Source organism: Pagrus major, chromosome 18 (genome assembly GCF_040436345.1).
Source record: "Pagrus major chromosome 18, Pma_NU_1.0".
Lineage (NCBI taxonomy): Eukaryota > Metazoa > Chordata > Actinopteri > Spariformes > Sparidae > Pagrus > Pagrus major.
In genome coordinates this window covers 15,632,858-15,652,388 of record NC_133232.1, presented here as the reverse complement: position 1 = coordinate 15,652,388, position 19,531 = coordinate 15,632,858, and the positions used below count along the sequence as shown (strand labels likewise).

The window sequence follows — 19,531 nt, the reverse complement described above, 5'->3', positions numbered from 1 at the left end:
AATATTCTTTTTTAAAAGTTCACAGAATTTCACTGTTTATATGCAGCATTTAAAACATATGTAAATATATTTGTGAAGAATATATTTCTTATGCATTAATATTGTTCATTACTCTCCCATCAATCTAAACTGAAGTCCTTTGTTAACATATTAAATGGTAACCCTGGCAATTTTACTCATTAAAATTAGTTTGCAGGTCTTGATCTGATTAATTACCTCCAGTGATGTCTTCACTCCTATAACACTCATTATAGAAGTTTAAAAACAAATGATCAAAATCAATATAGCAAAACCAGAGATATTGCCTTTTTTATTCAACAGATTATTTTTATTTTTCAAAACCTGGTGTCTACATTGCCCACAATGCAACTCAGCCACTGAGTGACAACCCTGGAGGGAATTTATCAGATAATGTGCTGCTTCGTCTGGAACCACAAATGGCTTTATACTACTTTTTTCACATATGCAGTGGTACTCCCTGAACCTAGTTTATGTTTATGTTCTTAATTTCAGTTGAGTTGGCTCACCTCAACTGAGTTCCTAAATAAGAAATAGTCTCAGTCTTGTCTGTGAGTTTCAGTTTCCTGTCACTGTGCAGTATGTTTCCAGATACTCAACATCAATGGGCAGAAAGCTAGGTTCAACATGAACATTTAAAAAATAATCAGTTGTCATTCTTACAGAACAAACCAACTAAGGTACAGGTACATTAAAGGTGACGTACATTGAAATCGTACTTAAGTACAGTACTTGAGTAAATGCACTTAGTTACTTTCTACCTCTGGCAATAAGTGACCGTGTTAACCAAGGTTCTCAGGTGGGACCTATAAAATCAGCTTGTAGTACATGTAGCACACTATATAAATGGCTTATGTCATGATGATTAGGCCTGATGTGCTAAGGTGTGTTGTTACATTTAATCCTTTGATCTATAAATAGCTATATAAATATTGCATATGCACACATAGCAATCCTAATGTGAATAAAATATATTATCCAGCCCATTTGTGTGTTATTAATTAGATTTATCATTCTAACACATTTTTATCACATGGTCAATTACTTACTTACTTACACACACACACACACACACACAGCGGTAACTTTGTCTCGAAGCCATTGTTCATAAGACACATGTCGTGGTAGCGTGTACACTAAATTCGGAACCCCAGAGCTCAGTTCTGTCCAAACCACACCGTGAAAGGCATGTGTTAGGTCCGCAAGCGCTGTTCCGTTGTTTTGTTCAAGCCTCACGTGATCACCTCCACTGACCACGTGCCCACATCCACCATCTCGAACACTCTCATGAAGTCATCTTCCACAAGGTCACGTCCGACATCTTGGCTCACACACACACACACACACACACACACACACACACACACACACACACACACACACACACACACACACACACACACACACACACACACACAGATCAGCTACAACATTAAAACCCCCTGCTTGATATTGTGCAGGTTCCCCTTGTGCAGCCAAAAACGCTCTGACTTGTCTTTTGGGTCCTGTATGTCAGAGGTGGGGCCTTCATGGATCATTCCTGCACGCCTCACAGATACTGGATCAGACTGGGATCTGGGTATTTTGGGATCTGGGTTGACACCTTGGACTCTTTGTTGTGTTCTTCATGTCATTCATAGGCAGTTTTTGTGGTGTTTCAGAGTGCATTGTTGTGCTGGGGCAACTGCCATCTGGGAATGCCATTGCCATTAGCGGGTGTACTTGGCTTACAAACAGTGTTTTAATGGGTGGTGCATGTCAAGTGGCATCCACATGAATGCCAGGAATCAAGGTTTTCCAGCAAAAGTGCATTATAAGAAGATGGTCAATGTTATTCACTTCAGTGGTTTTACTGTTGTGGCTGATGGGTGTAAATCCACATCTTTTGGCCTTGTTGAGGCTGTGATAACTGCCTTGCTAAACTCACAGCACACATTGTAGACAGAGTGGAGATCTCATGTATATCATGCTTCCCATTTAGCATTCAGACTGGGCTCTTGGAGCCTGTCCGAGACCACTTTGCTGAAGACAAATGGTGTGTGTTATGTTAATAGTATTGATATGGCTCCTCAGTAAAGCATTAGATTGCTCGGCACCACAGCCTTTTGTTAGATGTGGACTGACAGGGCTGAGTGCTTCTCTGATGAGCTCTTTGTCTTTTGGTTCATCATTTCTCTCTTGTGGTTTTTTGTTGTTCTGGTGCTGCACAATATGTTGTCCTTCTAATACAGATTACACAGACTTGATTTGGATTGTTCAGTTCAGTGCCATTCAGTTTCCTGAGAAAACACAGGTGAAAGTTCAGAGGAAAGAAGACACGAACCAATGCTTTTCTCTTTTTCCCTCTTTTATTACAAGATCTCAAAAACATAAAACATATATGCCAAATGTTCAAGGCCCCAGCTTCAAATAAAATGGTTAACAAGGTACACAATCATGTTAACAGTGTGTTTAACCTCTATACAAGTCGCAGGCAACACGGGCGCCTTCATTAACAGCGGTAATCAGTTTTACCTTCCTACACTTTTTAAAACTCATTAATGAAACACTCAAGTCCGTCAACAAAACTCAATACACTTGCGCTACATTTAGTTTCACTTCAGGAGTTATTATTGGTGGTTTTCACTGTATACTAACCTGAAAAACACAGGTAATATTTCAGAGGAATGAAGACACAAACCGATGCATTTCTCTTCCCAGTTTTCCTCTGGGGAGTGGGCAGATACCCTTGCAGTAAGGAACCTGGACGCAACACCAGCTACGCTCATAGTTCCGCTCTTCTCTTTCCTCATGAACTAAGGCTTTCTCTCACATAGATTGTGGAAAGAATCGTTTTGGTTCTTAGGCTTAATACTTAAGTGTTTTGTTTTTATAGATAGTGAAAAATAAAGACTTAAAATAATGTTTATATCAATAAACAATATGACAAAAAAATATTACACATTTGGAGTGTACCACACATGCACACTGTTTGTTGACAGTCATGCAAAGGCTGCAGTCCTAATGAAATGCTAGCCTTGGACTGGTGTATTCTTTTTTTCTTTATATCAGCTAATGATGTCTGCTTTGATCTGTGTTCTGTTGTCTCTTGGTTCTGCAGAGACAGCTCCTTGGAGGGTGAGTAGCTCTGTGAGTTTGGATGATACTGATTTGTAGACTGGAGTGACATTATGAACGGGCGTTGAGTGACACTATTAATGTCATAACTTAAATCTAATCTCCTAACTCCAATGGTTTGTTTGTGACTTTGACCTAACATGGGTTCTGTTTGAAAGTTGGGATATTTTGCAAGATCAGCTTTTCCACAGCCATAATCAAGATTAAAACCAGTTATTATCATAAATACTGACCTCATTACACCTTACCTACTGTTTAACTTGCTGAAGATTAAGTATATATATTTGTTCCTAAATGTTTTCCTTTTTTTCCTATTTGCAGTCTGTTTGACCTCAGGCAGGCAGACAGAAAAGCATTAAGACTGAGTTAGAGCTGAATTAAGGTAATTAGACGCTACCTAAAGTAAAACATTACAATGTATTGATTAAAGTCAACAGACATGTAATTCAGATGTTTGGAGAACAATCTGAAACTGAAATAACACAATTGATGCAGAAACGTTTGGTAGTTTTGTCTTTGGGTTGTTTTGATGATTTAATTTCCTTCTTTGTGGTGTTCACACTAGTTTAGCAATTAAAAGCACACAATGAGCCCATGCAAGAATCACTCGTATAAACAGATTTACTCTTAAAGTGGAAACAGACAACTTCTATCGCCCTAGCATTTTAAAGTGGTATTGTTGGTGCTGCTGTCGCAAAGACAACGGGATTGCTTCCATTTTTCTCTGGGTACCAACTACCAACAAAACAGGACAAAACGTTGAATTTATTAATTCGATTAGTCTATAATGGAGCAAGCCAGACTGGATCACCAGTCAGCCATCCTTTACCTAGGAGATTTTTTGCCCAGTGGCAGATAACACACCATTGTGAAAGTGAGGTATATAGGCAACCAATCTAAACACAGATGGTGTCGTTATGCTATAGTCATTACATTATACAATCAACATTTACTTCATAATGATATGTTAAAGCCAAAAAACCTTTGTCTGGCACCAATGAGTGGTCCAGACCTGATTTTAGGTTTTAGTCACACACACCATCCTGCTGCCCCATATGTTCACTAGAGCACCAAAATATTCTCCCGCAAACACACTTTCTCTTGTTTGAGTAGTGTTTACTGTTTTTGGCAATTACTGAGTCTTTTTTAAAAAGTGAAACTATATATTTGTGAGCTGTTTTATAAATTCCGTCTTCAGTAGGTACCATTGGACTTGGGGCTCAGAGCCACAGCCAGGGTAGTGAACTCAGAAAGTATTAAGAGATGGACAATGAAGGTTTGTATGTGGGTCTTTTCACTGGATTTGTTGAGTTGAAATGAAAAGAAAAATCTTAGCAGTAAATGACGAAAAGTGTCTGTTGGTCAGACCTACAGTTAAATAGACTGTGAATCAGAAAACAAACAAAATATAAAACTTGATGGTGATGCACTCAAGTTTAATCTGTTATATATCTTATCTCTGTATGGAATTCCAGTGATGTTGTGATGTATCAGATCAGTCCAGTCAGCTGCCGCATCCAATCAATTATTGATGTCCAATAAGGGGGAGTGTCAGTTGGTAAAAAGACATTCATGAAGGCTGCTCTTATGTGTCCTTGCTCATTGCTCATCAGAGATCCCTCCTCACTCCTTGCACTTTGGCAAACAATTAAAAGCTTTGGGATGGTCTGCCATCTTACAGGCCAGAACAAATGTGAATGAAGCGAGGACTGAGGAGCAAGGAAATGTCAAGTCAGGGGATTGAGAAGTACCCTCTGTCTCTGTATGTCAGCCTTCTGATTTACCTCTCACCCAAAGTCAGATGCATCCCTCTCTGAAGTGGGTACAGCTGGCTGGCTAGCTGGATGGATGGATGGACAATGTATGAAGTGCAGGGTAACAGACAAATAGGAGACTTGGTGAACATTGTCAAGATTAAGGAGAGCTGTTTTAATTAACCTGAAAGAGTGTTGTCATATTTACTGACACTGTGAGTTATCATTCTCTCTTAATCACATTTAAAAATTAAAAGTGTTTGATTAAAATGCAACAAACTGGCCTTTCCCCCACGTCGTACTATAGAATATTTATGTAGCTGAATAAAGTGCGCACCAACATGCAGACACAGTAGGATAGAGTGGAGATGGAAACTTGTGCAGAGATCTCAGATTCCCACAGGAGACACTTGATCAGACAGACAAGTGACTTTCTTGGCTGTGCTTCACCAGCTACAAGTCACCTTCCTCTGCTGCCATCTGAGCAGATCAATCACAGCAAAAGATCACTTCAGACTATAACCCTGACTTCATTAGACAGAGAAACAGTAGATATAGGCGAGAGCTTTCCAATTCAATGTCAACCCATTGGAATGCATTGTCTAGCAGTAATCTAACAGCATGAGAAATTACATTTATATAACTGCAATAACAAGCAAGAAAACGGCTCTTACACTATAATAGTTTGTCCCGGTACCACTGCAGATAAAGTCAGCCGCTCAGGCTAGTGCCGCACACGCAGTTTTTTTTCCTTCCTGCTAAATCAGTAATTCCCCGGCCATATTACTTTAACTTTCATGCAGTACTGTTGAAAAACAAGAAGATGAAGCATAATATTGATGAACTCATGATATGGTAGCCTAATAATCATTAAATATGCTCTGTGTGGGAATCACACTTTCTCACACACGTCAAACACTGTATGCCTATGATACAGTAAGAACAGCTGATTTCAGCTGAAGTAATGCTTCAGCCTCCATCATCACTGCTCCTCCTGGTGGATAGATAAACCATTGCAACTGGTTTCCACACATGGCGCTTAGGGGCATTACAATTCTGGGATCTCATTTGAGTCAAGGACTCGACCAGGTCTGAGCACGGACCACTACTACTGGCTCTATACAATCGCAATTTGCAGTCATCTGTTATAAATAAAGGCAACTAACAACTGACAGCAGAGCAAGAATACAGCCAGTCAAAATAAGATCTTAGATGCTATCTTATAATCTTCACGTGTGGCTTGTGTGTATACTTTTACAGTGTAGCTTACTTTGTAACAGTAAAAAAGAAATCAGTCACATTACACTTTTACAGTTTGTGCTGTCATTAGTTACACTAAAGATATGTTTCTGTAAAAAGCTTAAACTGGTAAGTAACATCTAACGTTGGTTAGATGTTACTTACCAGTTTAAAGAAAGCCATTTCATCTTTTTACTCCCATAGCTGTCTCCAGCTTGGGCAGCCCCGGTAAAATGTATTCTTGTCTAGCTTCTTTTTATATCACTTCTTTTCTCTGCTGTTGATGTGGTTTCTTTTCAGAGGAGGAGGGGGGGTTGTAGGATGTTTTACGTCACAGAGTCTTTTAGTTTGTGTTTGTGGTGTTGGTGACTTGAGGTTACTGTCTCAAGTGAAGCCTAAGTATTGAATATCATCAGTCATCCCTACAGCCTCTCCATGATGCTGATGGTGCTGTGTTTTTGGTAAGATGCTTTGACAGCTGATGAGTAGCTCTTGTTGATATTCTGGAGAAAGTTTTAGAGCCATCTGAGGGCTTGGGGTCAGTTGTTCCCCATATTTGCTCACATTTATTTGGAGTGTCGTATTAAAGCTCTTTACCACTGCATCAACCTTGTTGGAGTACAAAGTGAGGGCACGTTTGGTCATAGCAATTAATGGTTACTAATAGTAATTATTAAAATAAATAACAAAAATTATTAGTTATTATGGTATTATTCATAATACGGAGCACCACCCTGCAATCAGGGACCAATAACCAGACCGGAAAACAGTCTCAAAAAAAGTGGTTCACTTTAAATTTAAATATTTATAAAATATCTAAAATTAAAGGAACAGTGAAGGAAATTAATCCAAGCACTGACCATCACAACCAGCTATTATCACAAAGCATATGCACGAATAATCGCAGAAAACTTCTGTACAATATAATAGAATTTATTAATTTTAGCTGAGGGGAAATCCTCCTTCTGCAGGGATGAGAGGCTGGATTGCGCAGCATCTCCTCTGGATCGTGACTTGTTGGCTAAACACGAGGCAGTCTGTGGTTTGTCCAGCGAGGGGAAAGACTTTCTTTAGAATCCAAACGTTTGGTTACTCCCTTTTATAAATGGCTGCGCTGGCAGAGCTACTGCTTCCAGCAACACGCTATGATGGGACTGCAGTGAGTTGCGGTGTGCAGCTGTACTTAAGCTCTCTGTGCATCAGGCTGTTGCGCCGGAACTGGCAGTGTGTTCAGATGCACTCTCAGCCAATGGGAGAAGGGAGTTTCAAACCTGGGGAACAGTAGCAACCGGGTGTGACTTTACTGGACACTGGGGTTGGTACACTTTCCTTTGTTTACAGGCTTTGTTAGCTCGTCAAAGCAACACGTTAGGCTTTGGTTTACATGCAGGCCCCTCTATTGTTAGGACAATGTGGTGAGGTCCCAACAACCTTGATGCTAGGTTCTTTAATGGGCTTCCACTGTGTCGTCTGCGAATGCAGATACATCATTTTTTTTCTTTTTTTTTATGAAATCATCATCTACTATCATAGCAGTCAAGGAGCCAGCAGAATGCCAATTAATGTCGAAGGGAATGCATGCATGTTTGAATGTTAACTAATGTACATTATCCCTCTTCAAAAGTAAATAATTAGACTCTGAGTGGGCCATGTTCAAAGCCTTTACTGTGGAGGTTGCTGCTAGGAGCTGTGGTCAGAAGGTCAGTGGTGCCTAAGAACCCGCTGGTGGACACCAGTGTCGAGGGAGGCCGTCAAGCTAAGGAGGCCTTTTAGGCTTGGATGGCCCAAGGGTCTTCTGAAGCAGCAGACAAGTACTGGGATGCCAGAAGGGCTGCAGCCTCACCAGTCGCTGAAGCAAAAACATGTGGGAGGAGTTCAGGGAGGCTATGGAGAAGGACTTTCAGTCAGCCTAAAGGAAGTTCTGGCAGACCAACTGGCGACTCAGGAAGGGAAAGCAAAGGCTTTTTCTATCATCAGTGTCGAGAATGAAAGCCAGGCCTGTAGAGCAGCAGTATTAAAGGAATAGTCCACCAATCTGTAATGTAAAGGTCAGCAAGGAGGCTGATGAGGGACCTAGAGTCAGCCGGGTCACCGACGAGGGTCCAGGGGAATGAGTCGACCTGGCTACCAATCTGGGACCAGTAGCAGGCGCCGGTGGGGCTGCTGAACCGGGACCAGGAGAGGGTATCAACAGGCCTGACAAATGGGGATGAGGAGCTAGCTGGGCCACTGAACAGGGACCAGGAAGAGGCGCTGCATAACATTTTGTCCCACATTGTCGTTTAGCACAGAGAGTGGATATTGAGGTGATTAGACATTGTGTTGTGTTCTGTGATCCAGATGTAGGTCCTTGGAGTGTTCAACCAATTCTTGTGTTGACTGTCGCAGGTGACTTATTTGGTCCATTCCATCCTTTGGTTATGAGGTGAGGATTAAAAGTCCCAGTGAGGATTTGACGCTGTATGGTGGAAAAAGCATCCACAGGAATGTCGAGTAGATGGTTATAGTGTTGCTTGAGGGTGTTGAAAGGACAAGTCTGCTTTACCAGGGAGAGTCTCTCAAATGTAAATGCCCCTTCTATTGTATATGTTTTCTCTTGAGTAGATGCTGCAGCAATTTTTAGGACTGACATGCCCTGCAAGGTCTCCGTCTCTTGCATTAATGTACAAAGTTGAAATTCCTCAGCCACTCTGTCTAAACCAAGGTATTTTGCGGCTGACAGCAGTTAAATGGTGCCCTCTGAGCCATTGTCCAAGATGGCATGCAGTCGTGGTCAAAAGTTTATATATCCCTGTAAAGTATCAGTCTTGAGTTCCAATGATTTCTACAACTATCATTTTTTTTTTATGGAAGAGTGGAACATGTACTACTTTGTCACAAAAAACATGTATGAAGTGTGGTTCAAATATGTTTTTATTATGGGTCTTTCAAAAATGTGACCAAATCTGCTGGGTCAAAAATATACATACAATAATGCTTTGACATTGCAACTCATAATGTGGCTCGGTAGTGTGTGGCCCCCGCGTGCCGGTATTCACTCCTGACAATGTCTGGGCATTCTCCTGATGAGTTTGGCGTATGGTATCCTGGGGGATCTCCTACCAGACCTGGATCAGGGCATCAGTGAGCTCCTGGACAGTGTGTGGCCGTACCTAATGTCCCATAGGTGCTCAATTGGATTTAGGTCAGAGGAACGACTCTGTGTAGGCAGAGTGTGTCGGAACTGCCTACACACTCTGGCCACATGAGGCTGGGCATTGTCCTGCAACAGAAGGAACCCAGGGCGCACTGCACCAGCGTAAGGTCTGACAGTTGCTCTGAAGATTTCTTTTTTTTTTAAAATTTTCTTTTTATTCAAAAATGCATTTCCATTGCATATAACCTTAACAACATTACAGACTTTCCTTGATCCACTTTAGGTCATATGTCCATTGTTTAACCCCCTTTTCCGCTGGGAATTAGGAATGGTGGTTGCATAAAGTCTGAATGTCTTTTCAATATTACTTTTCCAATAATTTTCATCTTTTAAGTCATTCATTTACAATAACATTTGAACAACAGAAGTGGGAAGCTTACTTCTTATGATTGTCCAGATGAAAAAATAAATAAATGGAGAAGGGCAGGTGATCAAAAATTATAAATAGAACCAAGTAAAACCCGATCTTAGTGGTTTTACATACTTAGTCCATTTAGTCCAGATCTGATTAAATATTTCTTGTTGCACTTGTTGAAAATGACAACTTTTACATAATGTAGATCTCATGCATAATATCAGTCCATCTCTCAATGGTGGGTTGGTCTACTTTTAACTATTTTCCCGTAATGTTTTCCCGTAACTTACTTTTTAACTTTTTTTTGTCATTGATATTCCAATTTTTGAAAAATATATCACCCAAATACATGGTTTCACATTTGAAAGTAATGTTTATGCCAAATATATTATTTATATATCTATGGATCTCTTCCCAGTAAGTTCTAATAACCTGTCAACTCCAGAAAATATTAAAGTGATTGGCTACATTAGTCCCACAAAGTCTCCAACAAGCATCACCCTGATGTTGTTTCAGGATGGATGTAACAGAAAATCTCACAATATTTGTCCAACAGAACTCTCACCATATGTTCAACCCTGTTGGGATCCACTGTAGCTGGCATATTCCCTTCTTCTTTATGTATTCTGTGCTCTCTTGTTAAGATTGTTGGATACCATTATACAATCTCAATATAATTTTGTTGCATGTTCTGCACTTGGGTAATGATAGAAATACCTGCAGAAACTCTGATTTGCCTATTTTTTAAGCGTCTTTCAGGTTTTGATAAAGTAGTGTCTGACTTGCTCGTATCTGTAAAAGTCATCTTTTCCTAACCCATATTAATTCTGTAGCGCTTCAAAGCTCTGGAATGCCCCCTTGTTGACAAATGAATAATAGGTAGTTAAACTGTTATTGGTATTTCTTTTACCATCGTGCCTTCTATATCCTTCCATCCCCCATTGTATGTTGGTGAACATAAGCAAACTAATGGACTTAGCTGAGCGGCATAGTAATACTCTTCAAGGCAAGGTAGGCCTATTCCCCACTTTTCTTTTCTTAATTGCAGAGTTTATATGTAATCCTGGCCCTTTTCCCCTGCCATATGTATCTTGATATTAACCTGTCCCAATCTAAAAATTGTTTCGGTGGTATTTAGACTGGCAGACACTGAAAAGGGTAAAGCAATCGTGGACGAATATTGATCCTTATTGACTCAATCCTGGAGCTTAAGCTCAAAAAGCTAATAACATTAAATTTTTGTATATCTGACGTTATCCTTGAATGTAAAGGTCCATAGTTGAGATTGAACATTTTCAAAAGATCCTTTTTAATGTATATTCCAGATATTTAATGTATTCTGCATCCCATTTCCATTTATATAGGTTCCTAATCTTAGTTGGTGGGTCATAGTTAAGAGGTAATACTTAAAAAATGAAATTGAGACATTGTTGAATTTTAAAGGATTTTTCCCTTGTCTCGTAGTATTGTTGCATTGTAAAAAAAAAAGCCTTTTTTGTATTTCCTGTGTATTTTTTTCATCTTTTTCTTTTTAGCACAGATGGTCTCCCCTTTTGGTTATCATGTGTTCCAAGTACGATTTAATTTAAATTTTTAGTTTTTCTTTGATAGCTGGGTTATTTAAAATGTTTGAGTTCAATCTCCAGAGAGCAGCCCTAATCTTATTATCAAGGCAGACTGACATTTAATAAGATTATGGTCTGAAAGAGTGCTGGGGCCTATTTCACATTCATCTAATCTATAAAGGTTAAAAAGTTGTTAAAAAATAGTCTATCCAGGAACAGACTTTATGAGCGGATGAGTAATGTGTATAGTCTCGGCCAGTTGGATTTACCTCTCTCCACACATCCACAATTTCTATTTCCTGCATCAAAGTATTGATTCTTTCATTATTGTTTTTGCCTCAGATTTTCCATTTGACTAGTCCAATTTCGTGTTTAGCCGAATATTAAAAATCTCCGCCACATATCAAGATCCCTTGTCTTTTTGTCAAATATGTGATTATAAAAGGACCAGTCACTACCTCGGGCTGGCTCAGCCCAAACTCAAAGAGAGGTGGAAAAAAGAAAGGAAGAGAAACACAACAAAAAGTGAAGCCAAGTGCATAAGATCCTTTAGTTCACAGGTGGTGCTGGTGAAGATCTCCTGAAGGCTTGAAATTTCCCCTTGTAGTTTGAATCTCATCTGACATTGGATGTGCCCTTCCTTGCTCGCCTGTCTGCTTTCCTTCAGGTCAGTCGCCGTATCTGCTCCATCATTGACTCCGGAGGTCTAATGGTCTTCATGGTGTAGCCTCTGCTCGACAGGTCCTCGGTTTTGCTACCTCTATTGTATCGTAGATTATGATTCTGTCCTTATGTCTCACACGTCCCCTGGCTGTGAAGAGAGTCTGGATTTAACTCTGTTTTCTTTAAGAACCTGACAGACCTCTGCATATTCTCTTCACTTCTTTCCACGATTGTAACGATCGTTGGTGACTCCTTCTCCACACCCTCTGGGCCCCAAAAATCCTCACATTCTCATGTCTGGAGTGACTCTCCAAGTTCATAAGCCTATCCTCTAACTTCGTGTGTAGCTTTAGCATCTCTGTCATGACTTCTTCTGTATTTCTGTATTGTGGATCCTCTCCTCTGCTTTCTCGATTCGCCCCTCCGGTTCATCCAATCTAGAAGAAATTTTGAATGTGAATGCATTCAAAATTTCTTCTGTGGCCAATATTGATAAGGAGAGAGCAATTGTCTGTAGCCACCAGATGTTAAACCATTCCCTTTTTGGGGGTTGTCTTGCTTTTGCCTCTCCATTTCACCTGTTGTCACTTTCATTTTCATCAAAGCAGGTGAAATTGATTCACAATTACTTGTGCTTCCTAAATGGACAGATTGATATCCCTGACGTTTAACTGTTCCCTTAATTTTTTTGAGCAGTGTATATACACCGATCAGGCATAACAGTACCACCACCTGCCTAATATTGTGAAGGTTCCCCTTGTGCGGCCAAAACAGCTCTGACCTGTCAAGACATGGACTTAAGACCTCTGAGGGTGTCCTGTGGTGTCTGGCACCAGGGCATTTTATAGTGGATCCTCTGGGTCCTGTATGTTGGGGGGTGGGGCCTCCATGGATCAGACCTGCTCCAGCTCGTCCTTCAGATGCTTGATCAGATTGGGATCTGGGGAATTTGGAGGCCCGGTCAACACCTCGGGCCCTTTACTGTGTTCCTCGAGCTGTTCCTGAGCAGTGTTTGCAGTGTGTCAGGGCACATTGTCCTGCTGGGGGGCCACTGCCATCGGGTAGTGTTGTTGTGATGAGGGGATGTACTTGGTCCACAACAGTGTTTGGATGGGTGGTGTGTGTCAAGTGGCATTCACATGAATGCCAGCACCCAAGGTTTCCCAGCAGAACATCACATTGTGATGAGATGATCAATGTTATTCTCGTCACCTGTCAGTGGTTTTAATGTTGTGGCTGATCGGTATATCTTATATAGATATTGCACACCCTTTAGTCAATAGGAATCGATTTTCTCTGTAGCCATGCTGTGATGTGCTGAAGCCACCACTCCGCCAGCCTGTGTAATAGCAGCAAAAGTGAAGGGCTATTTTGAAGGAGTTCAGTGCTTAAAAGACTCTTTCTGCACATAAGTAACTTGTTTGTTTTTTTTTTACTATATCTAAATTTTAAATTTAGTCAGTTTTATTTATACAGCCCAAAATCACAAATGTGCCTCAAGGCAAGACAGTTTGTATAGCAAACAAAACTGTAGACCCTCAAATTGGATAAGGGAAAACTGCCCAAAAGTTCCTTTAGAGAGCAAAGATGCGAGTTATCCTTAGAACAATCTGTGTGCACCTTAATGTCATAATTAATGAAAAGTGTCAAAGGAAAGTTATCACTTCCACCATCCTGCAAGCATCGAGCACGTAGATTCCTTCTTGTGCTTATCGTGATGCCGCTAGCAAGGGCTAAAACTAAACCGCAGTCAAATCAGTTATAAGTCCATCGCTCTTCCTTTCCGTACTAAGTCAGAGTATAGATCCAGGCTGTCAACAGTCTGTTCATGAACTATCTGGACAGTCATTCTCCTCGAGTTCTTCTGCTTATTAATGGAAGGATTTAATTACCCCTTTCTGTTCCTGGGACAGTCAGTTTGTGTTTAACCCCTCTGCTGGCCCTGAGAAATGAGCTTTGAAGCTAAACAGCTGCCTCAGCACAAACTGTCAGTGGGACAGAAACTTTAATAACATCCAATTTGCCTGCTTTGCGTTTTGCCAGAAGCATGAAGAGATTAATTGATTAAAAGGGAGCTCTGCCAAGATCAGCATCGAGGGAAGAGGGGTGTCTTCACAGTCTTCGACTGTAATTTGTTAAAGAGCAAAACCAAACAGTTGGTTAGTATCAAGGCCAACTGGAAGCAGAAACTGTACGTATGCTTGCATGTTTAGTTTAGCACATAGACTTGCTCTCTGCACTCGTGTGTGACCTTGTGGAAAAATCTCAGCAGACAGACTTGCGGTGCTTGGACAGCTGTGAAAAGATCTGGTCTTTGTTTCAGGATCAAGTGTACAGTGTAACTCCTGCATTGATGGCGTAGAACTCTACTCTCTTGCTCCTGATGACCAACGATCCTCGCTGAAATATGGTCTGGCAGCATAGTGCGACAGACAATACATACCTGCCACTCTCCAGTCACATATATTCACAACCTGTCTCTCTCCATCGAGTGCTGCAGGGATGGCGTATTTCTGTAGGCTAACCTGAAAGTTAGCATCACCCTGATCCCTTGACAAGAAGCCTATAGGATTTTTAAATTAGATTTTGGATTATTGCAGAAAATAAGTTCTGTGGTTTAAGCTAACATTAGTAAGTTTACGATACTTACATTTTTTGTTCAGCAAGAAAATGTTCAAAAATGAAAACCACTGATTTCTGAAGCGAAAATGAAATCGCCTGTAAAAAGGTAACTTTAGGCTATAAACAAAGTACATCATGGTCACATGACTTCAACTTTACCAATGTCATTGGCAGCATTGTACGACACTTTACTATACACTCTTTACTATAAATTGATCAATCTACAATTTTGACAGGTCATGCAACTAAAGCCCGCCTGTAAAGACATACTAGGGAGTGGATGAGTGTCTGTGTTCAGCTTGATGCTGTTCAAAGTCCCAGACATTGTCTGGAGTCTCATTTAGCCACTTGTTGGCATCTCTCTTTTTTGGGACTCTTGAAAACTTTTTAATTCAGACATGAGAATCTCTGAAGCTTGTGTTAACCACAAACCTCATCTCAGGCATTTAAACAAAAACCTGTTCAATAAACCCATCAATTTCGAGGACGGAACAGGAAGTGCAAAAATACTAACTTATCACTGGGTTTAGGACTCTGGCAGTGGTGTGCTGGCCATCTGGCGCACCGGGACAAATCCTGGTGGACCACCACATTGTTGGGCCGGTCAGACGCTTTCACACTGTCATTCCTCTTCACTGACCCTACTGTTCTATCATTTATTATAATCAACTAATCGGGTTAAAAGTCCCACATGTATCAACCTCCAGCATGAATGTCTAGCTAGCAGCTACATATGCCACTTTGTCTGGTTGTACTTCACTATTACGGTGGGTTTTGAGTTACAACCTATTTTTTATCTATTTATATTTTTCCTTAGGCTATGGGATTGTCCAAAAAGTATTTATTACAAATAAAAAAACAATGTTTAGGCTTAGGCTATCCACCATTTATTTAATTTAGTTGTTTTCTTCCCAAAAGTTACAAAGGAAGGCTTGCTGGGACATTTGTTTGACCAATGGCCTTGCTTGCCCCCTGTTGTGATAACAATCTAGAGACGTGCATCAACAACAGTGACATCAGATGAAAATGGAAGCAGGCATTATAGCCTCAGGCTTCCAAACAGAAAAAAAGCCACCAACTGTTTGGCCATCATGATCCTCAAGTGACAAGCAGTGTTGATTTGGAGGAGCACGCAGAAACGGTAAGATTGGAGTTTAATTAATTATATTCTATGGCGGCTAAGTGTTCGGTTAAAATTTGCTTGAGCTTACAAAACAATCCCACCGACAGACAAGCTGGTATTAGACCCGACTTGACGTTCAGAATCACCTGTCATTATAAGACTGGCAACCAGCAAGTACGGTGCTGAAGATAGTGGGCTGTGCTGTGTCCTTTAGAGTCTGTAAGCCTATGTATTTAAAAAAGACTATGTATGAATAAATCCAACTAATGCAATGATCTTATTGAACATTCTGCAGGATTGTCTAAATGGCCCTAAAGTCACATTTCTTTTTCACATTCATTCATGTAAATATAACAACAAAAATATAATAACAGTAATAATAATAAATTGTGGTTCTACATTAAATGTTGTAGGTTGTAGGTCTATATTGAGTACCTCTGTAGTCTGTATGCTTGTTTAGTACATTAATGATATGAGGCTCACCTCACATTGTCATGCTTCTCCCTGAAAGTCAGTAGCTGCTATCACTTAACAGATGATATGAGAGTCTACTGATCACACTGTGAATAGATTTGTGTTTGTTTATTGTCAAAAAATGTAGCTAGTGGAGCAGTTAAGAAAAGTGGATGTGCTGCCTGCCTCTAGATATTTTTCCTCTCAGTTTAATGGGACTTAATGTGGCAGTTGGTCAGCGCTCCTGTCTTTTAAAAGCCCACTAAGCAAAAAGTATTGGTACGATTGCTGCCAGAGTCATATTGTTGCGACAGGCACAATTTTTCCTACAAGCAGGTATTTAAATAAAGGTAAAGTGAGGAGCCAGAACTGTGACTGTGCTAAAACTATAAATGCAATGAAAAAGTTTAATTGATATGAGAAAATCTTTGTGAACGTTTAAAAGTTTGAATGGAGTTTCTCTGTGAATGTATGAAGGAGTGAGAAGATTTGAGTGGGTTTGAAGTGATTTCTGATTTACTTCCATCATTACTAAGATATGACTAAGCTTCAAAGAAAGTCGAATGTTTTTAAAAATTTTAATGGGATTTGAAAGATGACTGATACCTTGAATGTAGACAAATTGTGGAATATTTCAAAGTTTGAATGGAGTTTCTATCTGGAAGCATGAATGAGTTAAGTTTTGAAAATGCTTAGATTCTGTCCATCTGCTTGAATGGCAAAAAAATATCTCTGAAATTATGAATGATATGAACGAGAAAAGTCATAGCATATTGGTCCTAATTTAGTTGAATATCTTGATGTTTGAGTGACGTTTCTACGTTGAAAAATGTGGAAGGAGCTGGTTCCAAAAAACACCCGGAAGAATTATAATAACAAAAAGTTCTGTGCATAGAAGAACATATGTTGCCTCCAGCATGCCTCCAGCATTCACGATCCCACTAGGATGTCGGTCTGTAAACTGTAATAGATGTCTGCTTGTCTGACTGTCTGACTGCTGTTTAGCGATTATATCAGCAATGACTGTGATGCACAAATGATGACACAAACGAGGGCCCAAAACTAGAAGAAAAAAAGAAAGACTCAAATTAAAACAAACCCAAACAGTCCAATCCAATCCAATTAGACAAACAGCCAAACTGTTGGTTTTGTCACACAGAAGGACACACAGAAACTCCCCCTTTGGGTACTCGGAAATGATCATATTCAGCTAGAAGGTTGCTGGGAAGGTGGCTTTCTGCTTCTTATTCCAGTAAAATGCACAGCTGACAAAGCAGAATGGATGCCAACTCCTTGCCATCTTTTATTAAATCTCTCTCCCTCTATCTCTCTCTCTCACTCACACACGCACGCACACACACACACACACACACGCACACACACACACACACACACGCACGCACACACACATATAACTATGCTGTGGAATATCCACATAAATTTGTTTCTGTTTTTGCTCTGTGTTTCAGAAAATGCTTGAAACCTTGGGCCTCAGTAAGACCATCGAGTGAGGAGAAGAGGAGGGCCTACAGATACTGATGGACTGCAGCTTTAACAGATCGCACTCTTGTTTACACATATTCACATGTATGTATTAATACAGAAACAACATGTTATTTTTGGAGTTTGTGTGTGCTATTTACATGCAATATCTTCACTGCATCACTGAAGGGGCTGAGGCTGAGACCACTGTTTAAGATAAATAGGCGTGTATTGGGTGTGTTATGTTGGTCTTTAAATGTACTGTACTGTAGATGAGAGATGAACTGTAATGAGGTTTTATTTGGGGGTAGTGGGATAAATAGGATAAATGTGGTAAGCCAGGTGTTCAAATCACAGAACGATGCTGTATTATGACATATTATACTGTGGCCAATATTGATCTTATATACCTGATTGTTTGGGTTGGGTTTAATCAGTATTGTGGTTTTGGAATCCCAAAACTTCATTTGAAAGGTTGTGAGTTATATACTTACAGGGTAATGGTGTAAACGGTAAACAAGCTTCTCCCTCTAATAACTTACTGGCTTAAATGACACAAACTCATGGAGATGGTCTTTCAGTATTAAAGTTGCTTGTAATTGGTAAATTTACTGTATTCTGAATTTGAGTTCAGTATTCGAAATATGGAAGCAAATAATGATCATAAATATTTAAATCTCATGACACAGAATTGTAACTTTTATTCACAACTAAATACTACTCAAATCAAAATAATCAAAAGTCAGGATTAAAACATAAAACTTGAAGAATGTCACCAGTAAAAAGCACTTAAGCCTTAGTGAATCATCAGTCCTCTGTCCAATCAGGTTACATTCTGTCGGTCCAAGTTGCTGTAAACCAGGAAGCTTTGACTGACTTAGCAAAACATAAAATCACCTTTTCTTTATTCATAGTGACGGTTTTCAAAGTAAAGTGTGAAATGTATCCTACATTTCTGTCCTACATTTAGTGACATTAAAAGTTCAATATGTAAGAATTGGCCATCTTTCAAATTTACACTTCAAACAAAGGATATCATAAGAGTAATCAGTAACTGCTGCTACCTTTTACTGCCATTAGTTACTTGGCTCATTTAGCAATGCAGCTAGCGATCTGAACTCCTCACTAGATATGTCTGCAACACAATACTTAAATCTTTGACAAAACTGACGTTTCTTCATATTCTTTTGATAATTTTAGTTGTTTTTTTTGTTGTTGTGTTTAAAACTTTGTGATGAAATCAATGATGAAAATTTAGTTGCTTCTAGGATTAAAATGATGTATTCTTTTTTTACTTCCATAGACATGAGAACATGACAAGTGTTGATTTTGTTGGGCTGTCCTATCCTAGCATGTGACGTGACTGACCAGGGTATCATCTCATTAACTAGTATCAGTTAGTAATAATATCAGTCTGTTAATTGACCTGAAGTTAAACCATGCACTCTTATAACACCCCATGGTGCCTTGAAATGCAATGCCTATCTGAATATTTATTTTATATGCTCTGCACACATAGTCCTCTGGTATCTACCTAATGTATTGAAACTGTTGTGGAGAATACAGTAGATGGAAACCTTAGAGGCTCTCTGCATCTTAAATAAATGTAAAAAGAAGAAACTAAAATGTGTGTCCAGCTTTGTGTTTCTTTGTGTTTTGTGTATCAGTATAACCAGTCCTGGGTGAAGCTCCACAGTGTCTGTGTGAGGAAATGAAGGGCTGAGTTCATAGAAAGATCAGCTCTGAATAGACTTGCAGTGTGCCATCTGTTCTGGGAGCTTCCAGGTTACTTGAGTAACATGAAGCATAGAGTAAAACCTCCAAAGTGTCATGTAGCATATCGCTGACTGCGTTTCAACACCTTCAATGACCTGGATCACAGCCTCAAGTCTCTAACCCACATGGCTGACTGTATCTTAATCAAACTGTTTCAAGCTGAATTTA

General features: G+C 39.8%; 1 protein-coding gene across 2 annotated transcripts in view; it reads left to right on the top strand.

The window, feature by feature from the left end:
* The window catches only part of ano10a (anoctamin 10a), a 50,121-nt gene extending 30,908 nt beyond the window's left edge, over positions 1 to 19,213 (top strand). For both annotated transcript variants that reach the window (XM_073487395.1, XM_073487396.1), the window contains exon 15: positions 17,575 to 19,213. In XM_073487395.1, coding sequence (XP_073343496.1) covers positions 17,575 to 17,616 — 42 coding nt within the window. In that variant the 3' untranslated portion in view covers positions 17,617 to 19,213. The remainder of the gene's footprint in view (positions 1 to 17,574) is intronic.
* The last annotated feature ends 318 nt before the right edge of the window (positions 19,214 to 19,531 follow it).